Here is a 16958-nt window from a genome sequence, read left to right on the forward strand (position 1 = left end):
TTCATATGAAAATTATTTACAAACCACTTGAATATAATCCGTCTGTTTATTTGTAAGCAATTTAACATACTTGTTGTATTAATCATATTGCATACTATTTCTAAAAATATATTTCCTTCTACCTTTGTTCAGTGATGTTAATACTGTGTATAAATAATACTATTATGTACTAGTGGACCATTATCTTTGTCTTTATCGGACTTTTATCACATTGATTAAATTTGTTAATCCATGTTTTTTTTATTGTCAAACAGTAGTTTTACTGACATTTTTTTTTTTTTTAGATATTGAACTTGCCGGGATTAGACTAGATTGGTGTTTCCCAAACTTGCAAAATTTTAGTAACACTCCTGTAATGAACTATATTTCGACTGATGCACCTCACTTTTGACGGCGAATTATCAGAATTTTTTTATATTCTAAGCAGCGAATTGATTTTTTTCTTTAGTGTCAGTTTCAAGACCCTTTTTTAACTTTTCTGAAGAGCCGATCAGGTGTTTTTACACATAATTTACATAATTTGAAAAAAATCTCTTTTGAAATAGGATTCGAACCTGTGCCCCCTGGGATTCACACATGTGTGCTATAATCACTCAGTTATGTGTGTCCTATCTTATTGCGGCAAGTGTTTTTACAGTTCTCACTTTCTCACAGTTCGCGCTTTCTAAATATCGTTATTAGCATGATGGCTGAGCGGCTTAATGGTCGGCTTATACTTATAGTGTCGTGGGTCCCAGGCTCGAATTTTGTTTCTGTCATATAAAGATTACTCTTCAATTTGTGTTTGACTCATCAGAGTATCGTCCTTTTAGGTTGAGCAAAAGTGGCCAACATCCATTTCTCGTAAAAACAAAATTCGATTAATACAAACCTCCACCCTGTGGAGGCCCAATTAGGATCGGACATGGTAAAAAAAATATATATATATTTCAAATTATGTATGTTCAATAAAGAATGTTACATTCTTAAATCTTTAGAATTATTCATTGAATATAAAATAGTTTATTATAGTATTTACGACAAAATTATTGTATGGAAATTCAAAATAAAATTATACTATTATTTGAATACTATATATACTTACTACTTTCCCCTTCAAATCTTTCATGTACCATCAGGGTTGACTAGATTTTTTACTGGTATTGTACAAAATAATGTGTGGCATTGAGTCAATAAAACTATCAGTTCTCTCGGTGTCAGGGAATAACTGTGTACACCTGCAATAGCAGAGACAATTGTAGCTATGCAGATCGCTGCTAAGATGTCAGATGTATAATGGTAAAGCTATAAGTATTATTATTTTAATAAATTGAAATGTCATTTCAGGTCCTCTACAGAGTAGCCATGGCAGTCATCATGTTGTTCCACAAATACTCAACGAATCAGAACTCGGAATGGATGGGAGAGGTGACCAAGAACGGCGTTGAAAATGCTCTCAACAAATTCTGCAGGAATATCCCTGTATCACCCACTAAATTACTTCGCACCGCTTTCAGCATAAGAGCCCTAAGGTATTCATTAAACTACCGTATTTTGACCATTATCTTTCGTCATGATAATTGAAGGGTGCTAGTTACATAGTCAGTTATATCCATTAACCTGTTTTGCTAGATATTTTTTAAAAAAATCGCCCTTAATGAACTAATAGGTATTCGAAAAGCACTTTTAACAAAATGTTAAAAAAGTGGAGTCAACTGACTTTGTAACTAATAATTTTCCCATACTTTTTTGACCTATAATAGTTGCTTGGTGGAAGAAACAAGAGGGAAAAAAAATCACTGTATTTTAAAAACACAAAATATACAATAGATTGATGGTAACATTTTTTTAATCCTTGTGATATACTTATGGCCTTAGTAAAATATTTTATTCAAAAAGAAAAAGTTGAAGGTAACAACCAAATCACAAAAACCAGATAACAGAACTACTACTTAGTCACAGTGGAACCAGCAAGGCATCAATTAAAAAAGGAATAGCTTTCAGTTTATGGCTGAATCTTTTTCGAGGAAGGCATATATATGTATGACATGGCCCCAGTGTGCTCCGTGGTCTGAATCTTACCATACTCGATACGTGGGGACTCATTCGAGCTCCACTTATGCAACCTAACAAGTATGATAAACATCTGTTTGCAATGTTGTTAGCGACAAATGAAGATCGCTTTTATTGATGACATCTAAACGATTTTAGAGACTTAAATTATTCAATCATTACTTTCAATCTTCTCAATTTGAATCCTTGATAGAAATATATCACTGGCAAATGAAATTAAACGCTATTGTAGGAGTTTTTAATGTATTGATTGCAATTACTGGCAAGAACACTGATTGGCTGGCATTATGCAGAAAGAAACCAGTCCACATTCAACCCAAACTGAAATGCCGCTTTATGGCAACTGAAAACTTCTAAGATTCTTTAATTATTTTTGCATAATAGCGCCTGTACACGTGCTTGGATTTACTGCCAGCAATAGTGTGTATTTTAAACTATCGTGACAATAACTGTCTACACGTAAAAGTCCTGACTGTCTCTCCAATCTCATTCTTCAAGAGTGAGCAAGACGCGCTATTGTCGTTTTATGGTATTATTTGACAGGTAGTGAAAATCGGTTAACCTCAAAATTCGTTCGTAGTTCATTTTTTTGCTGGCAGGTTCGCCACTATCGTTCTACAGCCAGGTGCAGATCGAAAAATTCTCATCTGTCGCATGAAAATTCAGGAGCTTTCAAACTTTTTTGATTCATACATGCAATCTTGCCAACTGCAGGCTAATACATGTTTACACGTACATTTTCTCTTTTTGGCTGCAATAATACGTACTGTACGTCCTGTCCAAAATAAATCCATGCACGTGTAAAGGAGGTATAAGTTTAAATCATGAATGAATGACTGTTCTATATGTACCTCGTGCTTGTGTTTATATATATTTCTATTTAACAAAGAGAATCCATAATTTATATTGGACTATTGAAAATCTGAAGAGTCTTTTCTGAATGATATTATTTTTTGAATGTGATGTATAATGCAGTTTTCCTACAAAATGTATTCCTATATTTTCTCACAAGAGATATCATTAATCACTTCAATCGACAATGCTCATTTCAGTTCACAATACATTTCCCGGATCTTCATAAAGACAGAGATGGTTTTGAAATCCCGGTCGGTTCTCAGCGGATCCAGACAGCTGGTGAGATCTCGATCTTCCGATAATCTTCCCACCAGCCAATCACAAGTCAACATTCAGATGATGTCACATACACTAACAATACGAGAGGTAAACATGATCTTGATCAATTATTTTTTTGCAACAGAATTTATCCAAAATATGTTTTATCGTAAAAGACAAATACAATATTCATAAGTTATTCAAATCCTTTCAAATAATAAAATATTTCATCATTTATATTTCTAGGAATTTTACAAGCTATATTATTATCAAATGAATATTACATTGGTTTTATTGTTAACTACTTTAAATTATTATGGATATTGCATTTGGTGTTTTATGTTAAATCTGTACTCAGGAGGAACAATGACTTATTTGTTTAGTAAAAGGATTTTTTATATGTAAATAGAAAACTTTCATACATAGAATTCCAGTTTAATTACATGAGAGTCAAACAGATATAAGAATGGTATTCTAATTGTGTTTTATCACATCAAAAACTTGTGTAGGGGTTGTCCATATATGACATCACACCCTAACCGTGGGGAGGGGTCTAATATAATTTTATTATCATATCATATTTTCTGAACATATCGTCACCGTTTTAGCAAAACCATCTATGTGCACTTTCTCAAATTGTGCAGGAGAAGGATAAAACTGAATAAAAAAATAATGTTACATTTAAACATTAAAATTATGAAGAATGCTTTATTATAATCAGAAAATGGTCTAAGATTATTATTTTGTTTACAAAAATCTTTTATTTTTAATACAAAAATAATAAAAATACAGTTTGTGATGTCACATAAGTTGTTTTGACCGTTTTGTAAATACACATAGTTTAATTTATTCATCAAAATGTGAATAATAATAAATTCATGAAAAACTGTTACATAAATAATAGTTGAAATATACATAGTGCGTTAGTGATAAATTGCAATATCATTTTATTAATTATTAATGCAATAGTGAGATGATATTATATTTATAAGTTCGTTTACTTTCTATTAGCAGGTTTAAATGTTAGGTTATCGTAGAAATAGTGGTGATCTTTCTCTATTACACTTTTTAATTCCTGAAGATGTATGTATTTCGACTGCGATATTGGCAATGATTCATTATATATATTACAAAGGCAGTCAAACGGTTGCACTGATAAAGTTGAGTTTGTAAAAGATTGTTCCATCTGGTAGATACTGTAACATTTTAATATCATATACAACAGGATCTCCGATTCGTTTTCCTGGTCTGATTGAACTTAATCCAGATTTAATCTTATCCATAATTCTTAAAAATTTAAAATCAATGACATTAATTTTATAAGGTTGTTTTGGTCTTGCTAGCCGCATACGTGCTATATAATCAGATGGTGAATATATTGGAGGCTTAAAATACTTTTCTTCGTGGCCTTTTTCCAGAAAAAGCTGTTGAATCTCGATGTTTTTTCTCTCTAAAGATATAACTTAGAGCAGTAGCGAATAATTTATTTCGGTTTTGATATCCACACCCATCCGATATTAGAATTATTTCATTGTATTGTCCTGCTTTCGATGAGATGAGACAAATTCATTAGAAGATACATTATGAAGAATGTCTATGGTGAAATTGTGTAGTTGCAGCTTTTGTTTATAATACATTTGTGCCTGTGTTTTGGACATAGCAGCACACTTTGGAGATCCATTGTGATTACTAACCGTCCAGTAATACTTCTGGTACTCTCCTTCATTTCATTTTTGGTCTTCTAGCTTTTTTTTTTTTTTTAATAATGTGGCTATTTATTGTATTTCATTTCTGAAACATTCTTCATTTTATAACTACAGCAGATGGCAGTGATGGCACACTGATCTTTACGTGGTTGGTGGATACTGATTTTTTGGTGGTAAATATACTGGAGTATATTCTGCTGCTTTATGACCATTTTCCAGAGACCATTTTTTATATTCATCATGCATTTGTATTTTGGATCGGAAACACGATTCCACATACACCCTGGAGGTATTTTCTCTGCAATAATGGCTGGGAACTTTGGAATTAGATCCAACCATAATGTAACATTTTTCCACAAATCTCTCCGTTTTGGTTTTTGGTTGCACTACCAATTATTTATCTTCAGTCAGATTCTTATTACCTGTCATTGTTGCTTTCAATTGGCCACTGTCATCGAGACGTTTGTAGTTGTTTATCCAACTTTTAAATTAATTCTCGCCTATACCCTATTGACTATGTAGGCATCTTCCAGAAATTATTGAATATTTCCTGTCTCTCTTTTTGAGAAAGCATCTTTCAAACCGTCGTGCAAGACCATAATGCATAGCATATAATATAGAAACAAACTATGTGTAGCCAAACTGTAAAAAAATCTCGATATCAAAATACCATCTATATGTTACTATAATATACACATAGTTGTTTTTGTGAACCGTGGTTTTTGAACCTTACACATAGCTGTTTTTTATTTTTTGATATAACTTCGGAGCGAGTTTACCCACCACATAGATCATTTTACTGGCCTATAGAGAAAAAAATAAGAAATGACTTGGTATTTAAAAGTCATTTTTGATAAAAGTGACACATAGATGGTTTTGCTAAAACGGTGACGATATATTAATTGGAGTTCAAAAATATGAGGTGATTTAAAATTACTTACTGAAAATCGTTTGATGTTATTTATGGACGACTCCTTTGATTTTTCACATTGTTTCTTTTGTGTACAGAATAATTAATAATATATTTAATTGTAATGAATTTCTTCTAAATCTGGGGTATATCTTTCTATTAAATTCTATTGTACAATATTGAATATACTGAATACAGTATTATATTATACCTATATTATATAGTATTATAATTTTTTCGTAATTCGCATGGAAATCGGGTCTATGAGTCACAATTAATACTATTGACATGGTAATTTTTTGGTGAAGGTTTAGTTGTGGAGGCAGATTTGATTAATCTTAGCTTAATATAAATGTCGCTAAATATGTATGAAAGAAAATGGTGTGTCTTTGGTTTTGCAGAGGTTGAATGAGGACTCATGTAAACAAATGGTATTGTATTGTTGATACACATTTTTAATGCCTGGATTGGATTTTCATATTAATTATTACTAATAACAAATAATATATATTTTTGTATTAATATCGCCTAACTCATATAATATTCTAGCGAGATATTATTTTTGTGTGAATAGAATATTGGTCTTGGCTGGAAATTTGGTTCACGTGTCTTTACTAATATATAATTGAATATGATTTTGGGAACTGAAATGAATACCTAGTATTAAAGACATTCATATGTTATAATTCAGTTTAGTGAGGCAGAAACATTTGCTTTTACTATTCACTGCTTATGAATTAAATCATATTATGTTCTTCATTATCATTCGTATAAAAAATGCTTTACAATTCGTATCCATTAATTAATATAGGAAAACTAATAATTTTAAATATGTCCTTTTTGCAAATACTTACTACTACAGTTACAAGACAATACAAACAGACACCGTGCTATTCAAATTTAACTCTATTTTTATTAAACAACTTGAACAATAATATCGTAATTTTATTATAAATGTGGGGTGTTGTGTGTTGCCATGCTGCTTTCCTCAAAAAGGGATCTCATTCCCCCGGACCGCGGTCTCTTTCGGTGGGAGTTTTCCCAATTCACAGCATCAAGTCGCAGATTCTTGACCAGAAGGAAGTAAGTCTACGCGGAAAGTTTCCGTATGGCCCACTAGATGTCATTCAGATGATTCCACTTGTTGGAAAAACATTTTTACGCACATTAAACCGATTTCATTATGCACCATTCTCAGGCACACATCCAGGAATCTTATAACAACAGAGAGATACCCGCAAAGAAAAAATGCTTTAAAATATTTTGTATTAATTTTAGACTTAAATGGTTCTAATTTTAAATTGGCAGTTATCAAAAATATGTTCCCTGGATGCGTGGCTACAATTATACATTTTTCAGGATTCTTCAACTACATATCATTACTTTCTATTGATTAAATACCTTTGTATTTAAAGTATCTTGTAGATATTGATTAATTTTTTCTACACTTACCGTTAGTTACAACCCAGTGTTTTGTATTAGAAGTAAATGTCACATACTTTGTTAACTAACATGTTATGGTTTGAAGATATGCCATACTCCTTATAATTGTTTTAAAGAAGATTAAACTTTTAAAATTTAGTATATTTTATACCTAATCAGTTAAGCCATAAGTAATATCACTTTCTCGTAAAATAAAAATTTTGTTGAGAAACCTTTTTGTGAGGCGGTTAAGATTCGCATCGAATTGTAAAGCAGCTAATGAAAAAAAAATCTTTTGTCCTTTTATAAATAATGTAATGTTTACAATAATTTATTTTGTTAATATTACAGAAGTGTACGTTATTCTTTGTCAGTTGTATACATTCCATAGGCGTAGACATACCGAGCCTATGGATGCTGATAGGTGGCATCCTGGTTATTAAAAATTTATGGAAAAGTACGAATCTCATTGAAATTGTTGTTTTTATTTTGATTATTGTCATCTTATCGTTTGAATCAATCATATCATCACGAATTAACGACTGATAAATTAATAGTTTTGTCAATTTTTCTCGGTAGTATTTTGACAAACTTACAATTATAGAGAAGGCTGGGAGAGATACATTAGTACCATAAAAGAATAAAATGTGACTAATTTTTTGCATGTTTAATACATGTCGTATTAGTTATTTTCCAATTTGCATTATTACCTGTAAAATTTTAAATACTTATTGTTAACCTGTTTTGTCCAGAAAACATAAATTGAATATTCCAATCAGTTGAGCAGTAGACAATATCCTTCACTGAATTCTTTTTGAGCATGACTTATTTTGTGTTATTAATTACTTATTATTGTTGTATGATATTCTACGTTAAAAAAGGTTATGATCCTTATTAGCTAATGTGGTTTAGTTATACATGTACCTATTATAATTGAAAATTTCACAAGTCGATTGAAAAAATGAATTAATGAATTAATGTCTGTAAAAATGGGATTAACTATTTATACAACTAAACCAGGAAAAATATGGTCTTTGATTCGAAAATGTCTTTATTATAATATTGGGAAATAGAATTTGCACAAATATATTTGTTGTGTTTTAAAAAACTATTTACAAATACCGATAAATCCTCAATTCAATATTTGTGGCACCTAACCAATGTCTTTGTGTTTCAAGCGTAAATGGTTGGTTTTAATGTTAGTGTTTTTCCATCATATTGTGTTTTCAAATTAAAACAAATGCCCCCTTTTCTTAGTCTTAAGCCAAAAACGTTATTAGATCAAAAACTCGATTGCATTTTCCAGGCATTGATTCAAATAATTTATTTACGTTTACCATTAGCTAAATGCCAGATGTACAGACATTTACTTGCTTAATTCCACGACACCTACAAATCAACAGATCGAGAGAATGTATAATAATTTTTAGTTTCAACTAACCAACAATATTGACTTTATTGTTCCATTCTTTTCCACCTGTGCATTATACAATATAAATGTTCACTGCATGTAAATCACGCATGATACTGTCCACAGACACCACGCGATTTATATCTCGCTATGTGGTTCCCATTTGCGAATGCGGTTCTTGCGGATAACTCCGGCAATTCCTTAGAACTGCACAATAAGGTTTGCCAAGATGCCCTTTACTCCTCACGCCATTTTGTCTTTTCTTAGTCCTTCACCACATACGCTGCACAATTTATTATTTGCACCAAGTACCTCATTATAGGAAGCATTTGGACCATAAGCATGCTGTGAGTTCTTATCAATAGATCTAGTCTAGTTCAAAGACTGCGCACTTGAGTTAAGTACATATTATTATATGGACCACAGAGGTAAAGTGTTGTTTCTTACAAATTTTGGTTTTTGATTTCTCAATAATGAAATCAGAAAATTTATTAATACTTGGATGATGCACATTATCGTCCAGGGTGATAAAATATAAATTAGTGACGAAGGCGAAAATTTTGTAATCTACCATCAAAAGTTGGAGTATTCATATTCCTTTCGTAATCTGCCGCTTTCTTAAAATATCTTGTCCTATGCTGTCTATCGGCACGGTATGCCACTCTCGGTAGGGTTAGCAAACAATAATTAGTAGGTACCTAATAATATTATTATAACACATATTAAAATAGTTTTTAATACAACTGAATTCCTCAATTTTTGTTCCTTCATATAGCTGTTCAAAAATTCTCTTCCCAAGTAGAATCCGCTCTAGTTCAATAATAAGTATGATGCAATATCTAAAACGTACTCTATTGCTTAAGAGCATACATAAGTGAAACGGGAAATAATTTTCAACAGTAGGTGGAACGAAATTTCGCACTTGTCACCAATCAGAGACCGACAGTCGAGGTGTGAGCACGTTAATTTGTTTTGTGATGCCGTCGGAGGAATATATTCTTAAATCGCGTAAAGATGACTAAAAAACGTTACGCATCTACTTAACACGTTGATCGCCATGGGGGTCACCGGTGACCGGCATTGGATTACGTTCAGGGGGCCATGGGGATCACCGGTGACCGGCAAAGAAGACCTGCCTTAGAGTTGTTCTACAGCGCCGGCGGGCACGCTCGCAGTGCATTTTTCGATACGCGGTGACCGGCATGGCCCTTCTGTATATTACTGCCACTTGGCCTGAAAATATGTCTTCCCAGTCACAAAATATAGGCTCACTAATGTAAAGAATGTACATAATGAAAAAAAAAGTTTTCCTTTTAAATTGTAAATGTGTTTTTATTGATATAAAAATAAAAATTAAATAGATTATAAAAATGTAAGTTATAAAAAATATGTAAATAATAAAAAAATAGAATAACAAAAATGATTATAAGGTATGTATACGTATATTTCCAGTTTATGTGTATCCAGGTATTATACTACCCAATTTGAAAACTTTTATTCCGTATTTGTGCCTTTTCTGTTTATTATACTATCTAAATCTAAATATAATTCGACCGCGAAATGGCACCATGCTCTCGTCAACACATATGGACAGGTGACCGGCGAAATGGCCGGCACGGCGCAATAGAATAAATTAACTTGTTGGCGCCGCGACGGACGCATGTGGCCGGCACATCATAAAAACCAATATTTACGTAGAAAAATCATCAAAATGAAAAAAAAACATTATATTCTTTCATAACCTATCAAATAATACCTTAAAAACAAATAATCATTTTTTAACTATTTTATGTAAAACTAGTTGGCGATCAATGTGTTAAAAAAGAAAACATGTTAATGAGTATACTATTATTATTACTAATATAACAATAAACATAACATTAAATGGACGCATGGTGAATTTTTATGACAAATTATATTTTGTTCGGCTCGCGTCATTTGCACAATCCGCGCATCGCCTAGTCACGATCTTTTTAGACCATGCCTCAGCTGAAGTATAGCCTTAAATACAAGTCAACGTTAAACCTTACTTGAAGAGTTGTCAAAAAGGTTTCAAGATTTGCCTACTTTTTGGGTGAGCTTTTCTGAATTCTCGCAGAGCCCCAGGTTTCGGCTGAACACGGTAACGAATATAGTATAACTATTTTTACTTAATATCAGCAGTTATTCTCTGAGATTATTGCATGATTTTTAAATACCGTTTAGAGGCTCAAGGAGCTAAAGAGGCGGTAGAATTTAGTTATTCGCTTTTACATAAAATATTGATTTCTACAATACTACTATGACACTTTACCTTTAGGGTCTGAATATGGCTCTAATAAATCAATTTCTTTTTTTTTGTATTCTCTTCTGATGTATGGGAGGAGATTTGTTGGCCAACACAATGAAAATAGTTTTTTTAATAATTGCTTCTACATATTTAATTACGACCCTCTGATCTATGATTTGGACTATGTTATTGGATGTTAATGATTTCACACTACTATTTCGTACTACTTATGTATAATAATTTTATCTTATTGTATAATAATTTAATGTTTAGTATTCATATTTTTACTGTATGAACATTTTTAGTACCTCTTAATGTGTTTTTTTTATATTCATGCTTTATGCTTTTTTATGTTGTGTTGTCCATACTGAATAATATATTGTAATTATTTCAAGTTGTTTTTACCAGTGCTACAATTTTTTCAGTCAAATTATTCATCTTAAATATTAGTTTTAAATGTTTAAATAAGTTTGGGTAATGTGTAAGTATGTAGGTACCTATTACACTGTTCTTTTTAATTGAAAAAAAAATACATTTCAGTAGCCAGTATTTTATTATTAATGGATTAAGTTTCTCTGAAGTGGTTACAGACCTAAACTAATTTACAAAGTATTTTCAAATAAATTGTTCCCACATAATTAATTCAACATTTTTAAAACAAGTTTTTGGCTTTCATTTATTTGGTCACTGCTTTGCTTGACAATAAAAAAAATTACTGATTAATTTTGATGATTTTAATTTTATTAACAGTATGTTTTCAGTTTATTTTGTTTGATGTTTGCTTTAATAATACCTATGTGTAGTACATTTTATGTCCTTATTCTTAACTCACTTAATGATATTAGTATTGATATTTATTATTCAGGATGACTGGCGCTGCTCGAACATGTAAACTTTTACTGAAATCACTGAAATGAAACGTTTTTAAGAACGTGACAATTATCAGTACCAATCATCCTTTATAATGTTTTATAGATATTGTGTTTATTAATGTGTATCTGTGGTTATTTTATAATAGGTAATTAATATATAATAATTCCATTATGTAACATAATTTTGAATCAAGTTAAAATTTGCTAATTTGAAAAGTAGTTTTATTAATACAGTATAACTCTTGATTATCTGGGCTTAATGATGGAGAAGGAAAACATGGATAATGTGAACAATTAATTTTAAAATGATTGAAATAAATATAAATAATAACTTAAATTTCTCATACAGATTCATATTATACATATTATTTATTCAATATGTATTGATTCTATGGCCCATAAGGTAGAAGTTTTTATGTCAATTTTTTTGTAGCTGAAGATAATCGTATTGAATTATATTGCAGTTTTCAAATTCTGCGACTAATCGATATTTCTTTTGTATTCGTTAAGTATGATTAATTTTGTGATATTGTGTACTGTTTAGGCCATGAAATAATAGTATTAAGCATTTAAATTGACTTACGATAAATTGCCCCACCATGGTTTCATGGCATAAAAACCCTTGTCTGCTAACTTTTGGCAAATTCAACTATAGCCAAGGAAACGGTAGCATTCTGCATAATGACTTCTTAATCTGCAAACCGGCTAACTGCACTTTTGACCAAAAATGAGATTTTGATGGCATTTTGTTAATAAATAAATGCGTTATTGTTCTTCACACAGAACAGCCAACTGCAGATGCCAAATTTCCAATATCGGAAATGGAACACCTCCGCTCCTTATATAAATTTTCTTTATATATAAAAGGGAAGCTAAAATAGTGTATTGATTCATAGTGTAGCTTATTTGTAAAAAAAAAATTCTAAGAGTATTTTTGGAATTGTTAAATTCTGCTCGATAGTTAAATTATCAAGTTTTTTCTTCGTCCTGAACAATTTGCCTAAATGGAATTAGCCACTTTGCAGATTATGTAGTCGTATATTAAAATTTAATTTTCTTCAAAACGTGACATAATACTTTCTGTCCTGCAACCACACATTTATTAAGAATATCTGTATTGCAAGTTCCCAAATATCACCTCGTTGGTTAAATCTAGTATGAGAATTTGAAGTCGCTTATTAACTCCCATTATTTCTTTGTTCATTTTATCACAGATAATTAGGAGTTGAGAGTTGTTGTAGATTCCATTTAGTATAGTATTATATTAATTTATTTATATAGTATCCATTCTCCAAGTGAGAAGTAATGAAGTTATTAGCGTTACATTAAAGCGAATAGGTCTGCTATACATCTTATATAATATCGCTAGGTACTGTAGTGTTTTGCCATGAAGTTTATTTGTTGCATTAACTTATTACGGTGATGTTTGGTGTAGCTATTCACGCTGTGGTCTTGGCTGCCGGTGCGGATCACCATGTATCAGCCGGTGCTTCTGTATACCACGGAGGAACACGGATGCTCTCTGACCACCTTTTACGTCCGGGCGGAACAGCATGAGCCTACATTACTCATGATCAAGACATGCAATAATGAGGTACGGAATTTTCCCATAATTTTCTCCCATGTGTGAAATGAATGGTATTGATGAGCGAGGACCTTTATGAAATTTATAAAACAGGTGTAGTTCTTGGATCCAGCCTTAACATGCCAATCTCCATACATTGTAGTGGTAGTTTTGAAGAAAAAAAAATAGACAGTAGGTACTTATTTCTATCGGCCACTATATTTTTTACACCTGGGCAAGATTAGCAATAAAAGATTGCTTCCAACATTCTCTATATTGTATCGTCACTGTTCTGGCAAGACACTAATTCGAAAAAATGACATATTGAGTTAGTTATACCAAAATGTTCCTTATTTTAAACTTTACCGTCTGGAAACCTTCTTAATAAATAAACAGTCTTTATTTTAAAGTCATCCTTTTTACGATTACTTAATAAACTCACATGATAGACCATTTCAAACATTTTAACAACTTCAAAGTCAAATTACTTAAAACTAGTATTCTCCAGTTTGTGTGTTCTGCCAGAACAGAGACGGTATATTAATAAAATATTTTAGAGACAGGGTATTAAAGGGGTACAACTGATATAAGTGCAAAAGCTTGGAGCATTTATTCTCGTGTTTGGAAAGGTACTTGGTAATTTTTTTTTTTTACCATATTAGGGCGGGCATCTATTGAAAAATTATGGTATGAAATGTGCTTAGAAAGAAGTTCTCTATAAATTAATATAATAAATAGCAGGAACTCTTACCAACCTATATAAAATATTAGATTTTTTAAAATATCATATAAAAATGTTAGTACTTTATTTTAAATATTTTTTAATTTTTAGTTTATGACATCTGTTGATTGAATCTTTGGTCCAATATTTATTGCAACCGTTCACTGCAAAGAAAAAAATTAAATATTCATATTTCCAACCATGTTTTAAATGGAATGCACTTAAAAATTTATGCTGGGTACCAAGGTTATTTATTGTCCTTTTCTTTTATCAGCATTGAGAATGAAAATATTTACTAACTTTTGAAGCGATTTTAGATACAGGATAATACATGTAACAGTTTTATTAAAAATTATTTGGATGTTTACGTATCAGAACAAGAAATCGTAACTTGTGAAACTTAGGAATAAGTTCGCAAAATTACACTTATTGGTAGAATTGCGAAAATTACGGCATTTGTAAATAATTTTCAGACATTTTATGGGATATCATACGAAAATCGATTACACTTACAATACAAGCAGTGTTTTTAAATCTTAAGAACATAATTGGATTTTTATTTAGCACTAAACTTAAAATTCTGAAGAAAAATAAACGAAAATTTATATTTATTGCACTTTGAACCTCGCTATCGCCCTTTAAATATTTTTGTTTTCTTTTCTGTCTTTAAATCATATTAAATCATCCTTTTTTATTTATGTTAAAATTAAATGAATAATTTTTGAGTTATTAATATTAAATTTAATTGTTGGAATTAAATTTAGTTATTCTATATACAAAAATAATTACAAGATGAAAAGAACTTTTCATATACGTTTTTAAATTTTCTGTTGAATCATATAAACTTGACTTGACTAGCTTAAACGATCAAAAAAAATTGTACTTGATAGAAATACTACTGAAATGTCATATTGATTTCCATAGTAACGCACGTATATATTAATATTAATAATTTAGTTGCTAGGACCCACTTAGCAACCAATAATAATTGCAAGATTTGTATCTATGTTAGTATTAATAAATACTTTTTTTGTACTTGATAGAAATACTGAATATATATAGAATACTGAAATGTCATTTTGACATTTCATATTGATTTCCATAGTAACGCACGTATATATTAATAATTTAGCAACCAATAATAGTGTTTTACTTTTTACGAATTTTTTCCGAAACATAAAAAACAGAATTAACTGAAAATGAATTCAATTCTGCATAAAGATGGCCAAAAGTATTAAAAAAATGCATTGGCACCGTGTTCTGATATATTCTAAAAGTTTCAAATGTCTAGCTAGTCGGGAAGTTAGTTAAAAATCGATTGCAAGATTTGTACCGGACAAACAACCACCGGACAAATAAGAATACGAGCTAAGAAAAACGTTGTAATAAAGTCTGTCACCAATGGGTTAAAACACTAGCATAGCGATCACTGTCAATTTGTGGTGAAGACTTGACATTAGCTGGTTATTTGATATCTGCCTTAAGTAATAAAAAATAATTTTAACATAATGTATGATAATTTGTTAAACAATAGATCGATAGGTGTAAATTAAACATAACTATTTAAATTTGTATCTACTTTATATCTAAAGTAGCCTAGATTTTTTCCAAAAATTTCTAATTATGTATTTTTAATTAATTTATTATTCCATTTACAAGTATTTCAATAATTACAACGCGATAACCATATTCGCTTTTTTCTAAAAAATTGGCATTACGATTACTGATCACAGTAATTACTATCAAAGTGTGGTATAGTGATTCATTTTGTTTACCTCAGTCGAACAGGGATTATTCCACACTGCTACATGTAATACACCTCTAATGTGAAGGAAATTGCTATTGTGAGTAAATTATGAGTATTACATTTAATCTATTAATAATGTGATGTATATTGCATTGCACAGGTATTTGGTGCATATTGCTCTTCGCGCTGGTACGAGCGTAACATGAAAGACGACCGAGGAAACCGGCAGGCTTACTTTGGCACCGGAGAGACATTCCTGTTCTCCCTGTATCCCGAGAGGGCCAAGTACCCGTGGGTTGGCTGTGCCGAGGGCTCTGAGAGGGTGGGCCACGGTGCCCAGCTTTTCATGGCTGCCGACTCCAAGATGATCACGATCGGTGGAGGGTAAGAAGCCACTATGGATACATATCAATATTAGTATATCAATAAAAGTAATGAAAGAAAATGCATATTGATGGACCTATTACCTAATATCTATTGCAAAAATCGCAGCACTGAGGATTCATCTTGTAAAGTGAATGTGTTTTATGTATAGACTTTCTAGGCTAGTTGTTATCATACATATTGGAGAAAACGTTTTTTTGTCTGGATGGAGCCTAAACATATGAAATTGATTCAAAAATGGACTACTGTGATCATCAATTTTCATACAAACTCAAATTAGGATGTACCCTGATTTTTTTATATGCACAAATGGCACTTAAGTCAAATTGGACTTGCTTCAGTGATTTTTATAGGAAAACCATAATTATCTATTTGTTTTTGGTTACACTGTCAGTGTGTTCTTCCTCCTTGGGGATTTTGGGCTCATTGCTGCCAACACACGGAATATATCATTGTCTAACTATCACAGATCACCTGAGAGATACAGGTTCGATTCCTGTGGGATCTTACTTTTTTCAAAAAGATTTTTTCTATTGGTTACAATATATTTTCTCAGAAGTGTTTTCAAAATTATGTATATATTATATTTGTCAACGATTTTTTTTGTGGAATCACTGTCATAATAATTTTGTACCTGATATCTAGTGTATTGTATGTCTAAAAGAACAATTTAAGATTTTCTATGTACTTTTTGCTTTTTGGTTCTAGGAATTTCAGGTTTCGGCTATGAATTGACTCTGAAAGATGTTAATACTTTCAGTACAAAATCTATACTCGGTACTCATTT

The 16958-nt window shown here is 31.1% G+C and overlaps 1 protein-coding gene across 3 annotated transcripts in view; it reads left to right on the top strand.

The window, feature by feature from the left end:
* sky (GTPase-activating protein skywalker) overlaps positions 1 to 16958 on the top strand; it is a 218303-nt gene that overhangs the window by 198267 nt on the left and 3078 nt on the right. Inside the window, exons 7-12 of one of the 3 annotated variants that reach the window (XM_085955808.1) lie at positions 1327 to 1511; positions 3105 to 3273; positions 6183 to 6212; positions 6778 to 6864; positions 13191 to 13349; positions 15948 to 16171. In XM_085955808.1, coding sequence (XP_085811934.1) covers positions 1327 to 1511; positions 3105 to 3273; positions 6183 to 6212; positions 6778 to 6864; positions 13191 to 13349; positions 15948 to 16171 — 854 coding nt within the window. The remainder of the gene's footprint in view (positions 1 to 1326; positions 1512 to 3104; positions 3274 to 6182; positions 6213 to 6777; positions 6865 to 13190; positions 13350 to 15947; positions 16172 to 16958) is intronic. The other 2 variants (XM_085955806.1, XM_085955807.1) reach the window with 2 other exon arrangements.

Source organism: Rhyacophila brunnea, unplaced genomic scaffold (assembly GCF_057557595.1).
Source record: "Rhyacophila brunnea isolate RB1 unplaced genomic scaffold, BYU_Rbru_1.0 scaffold_5, whole genome shotgun sequence".
Lineage (NCBI taxonomy): Eukaryota > Metazoa > Arthropoda > Insecta > Trichoptera > Rhyacophilidae > Rhyacophila > Rhyacophila brunnea.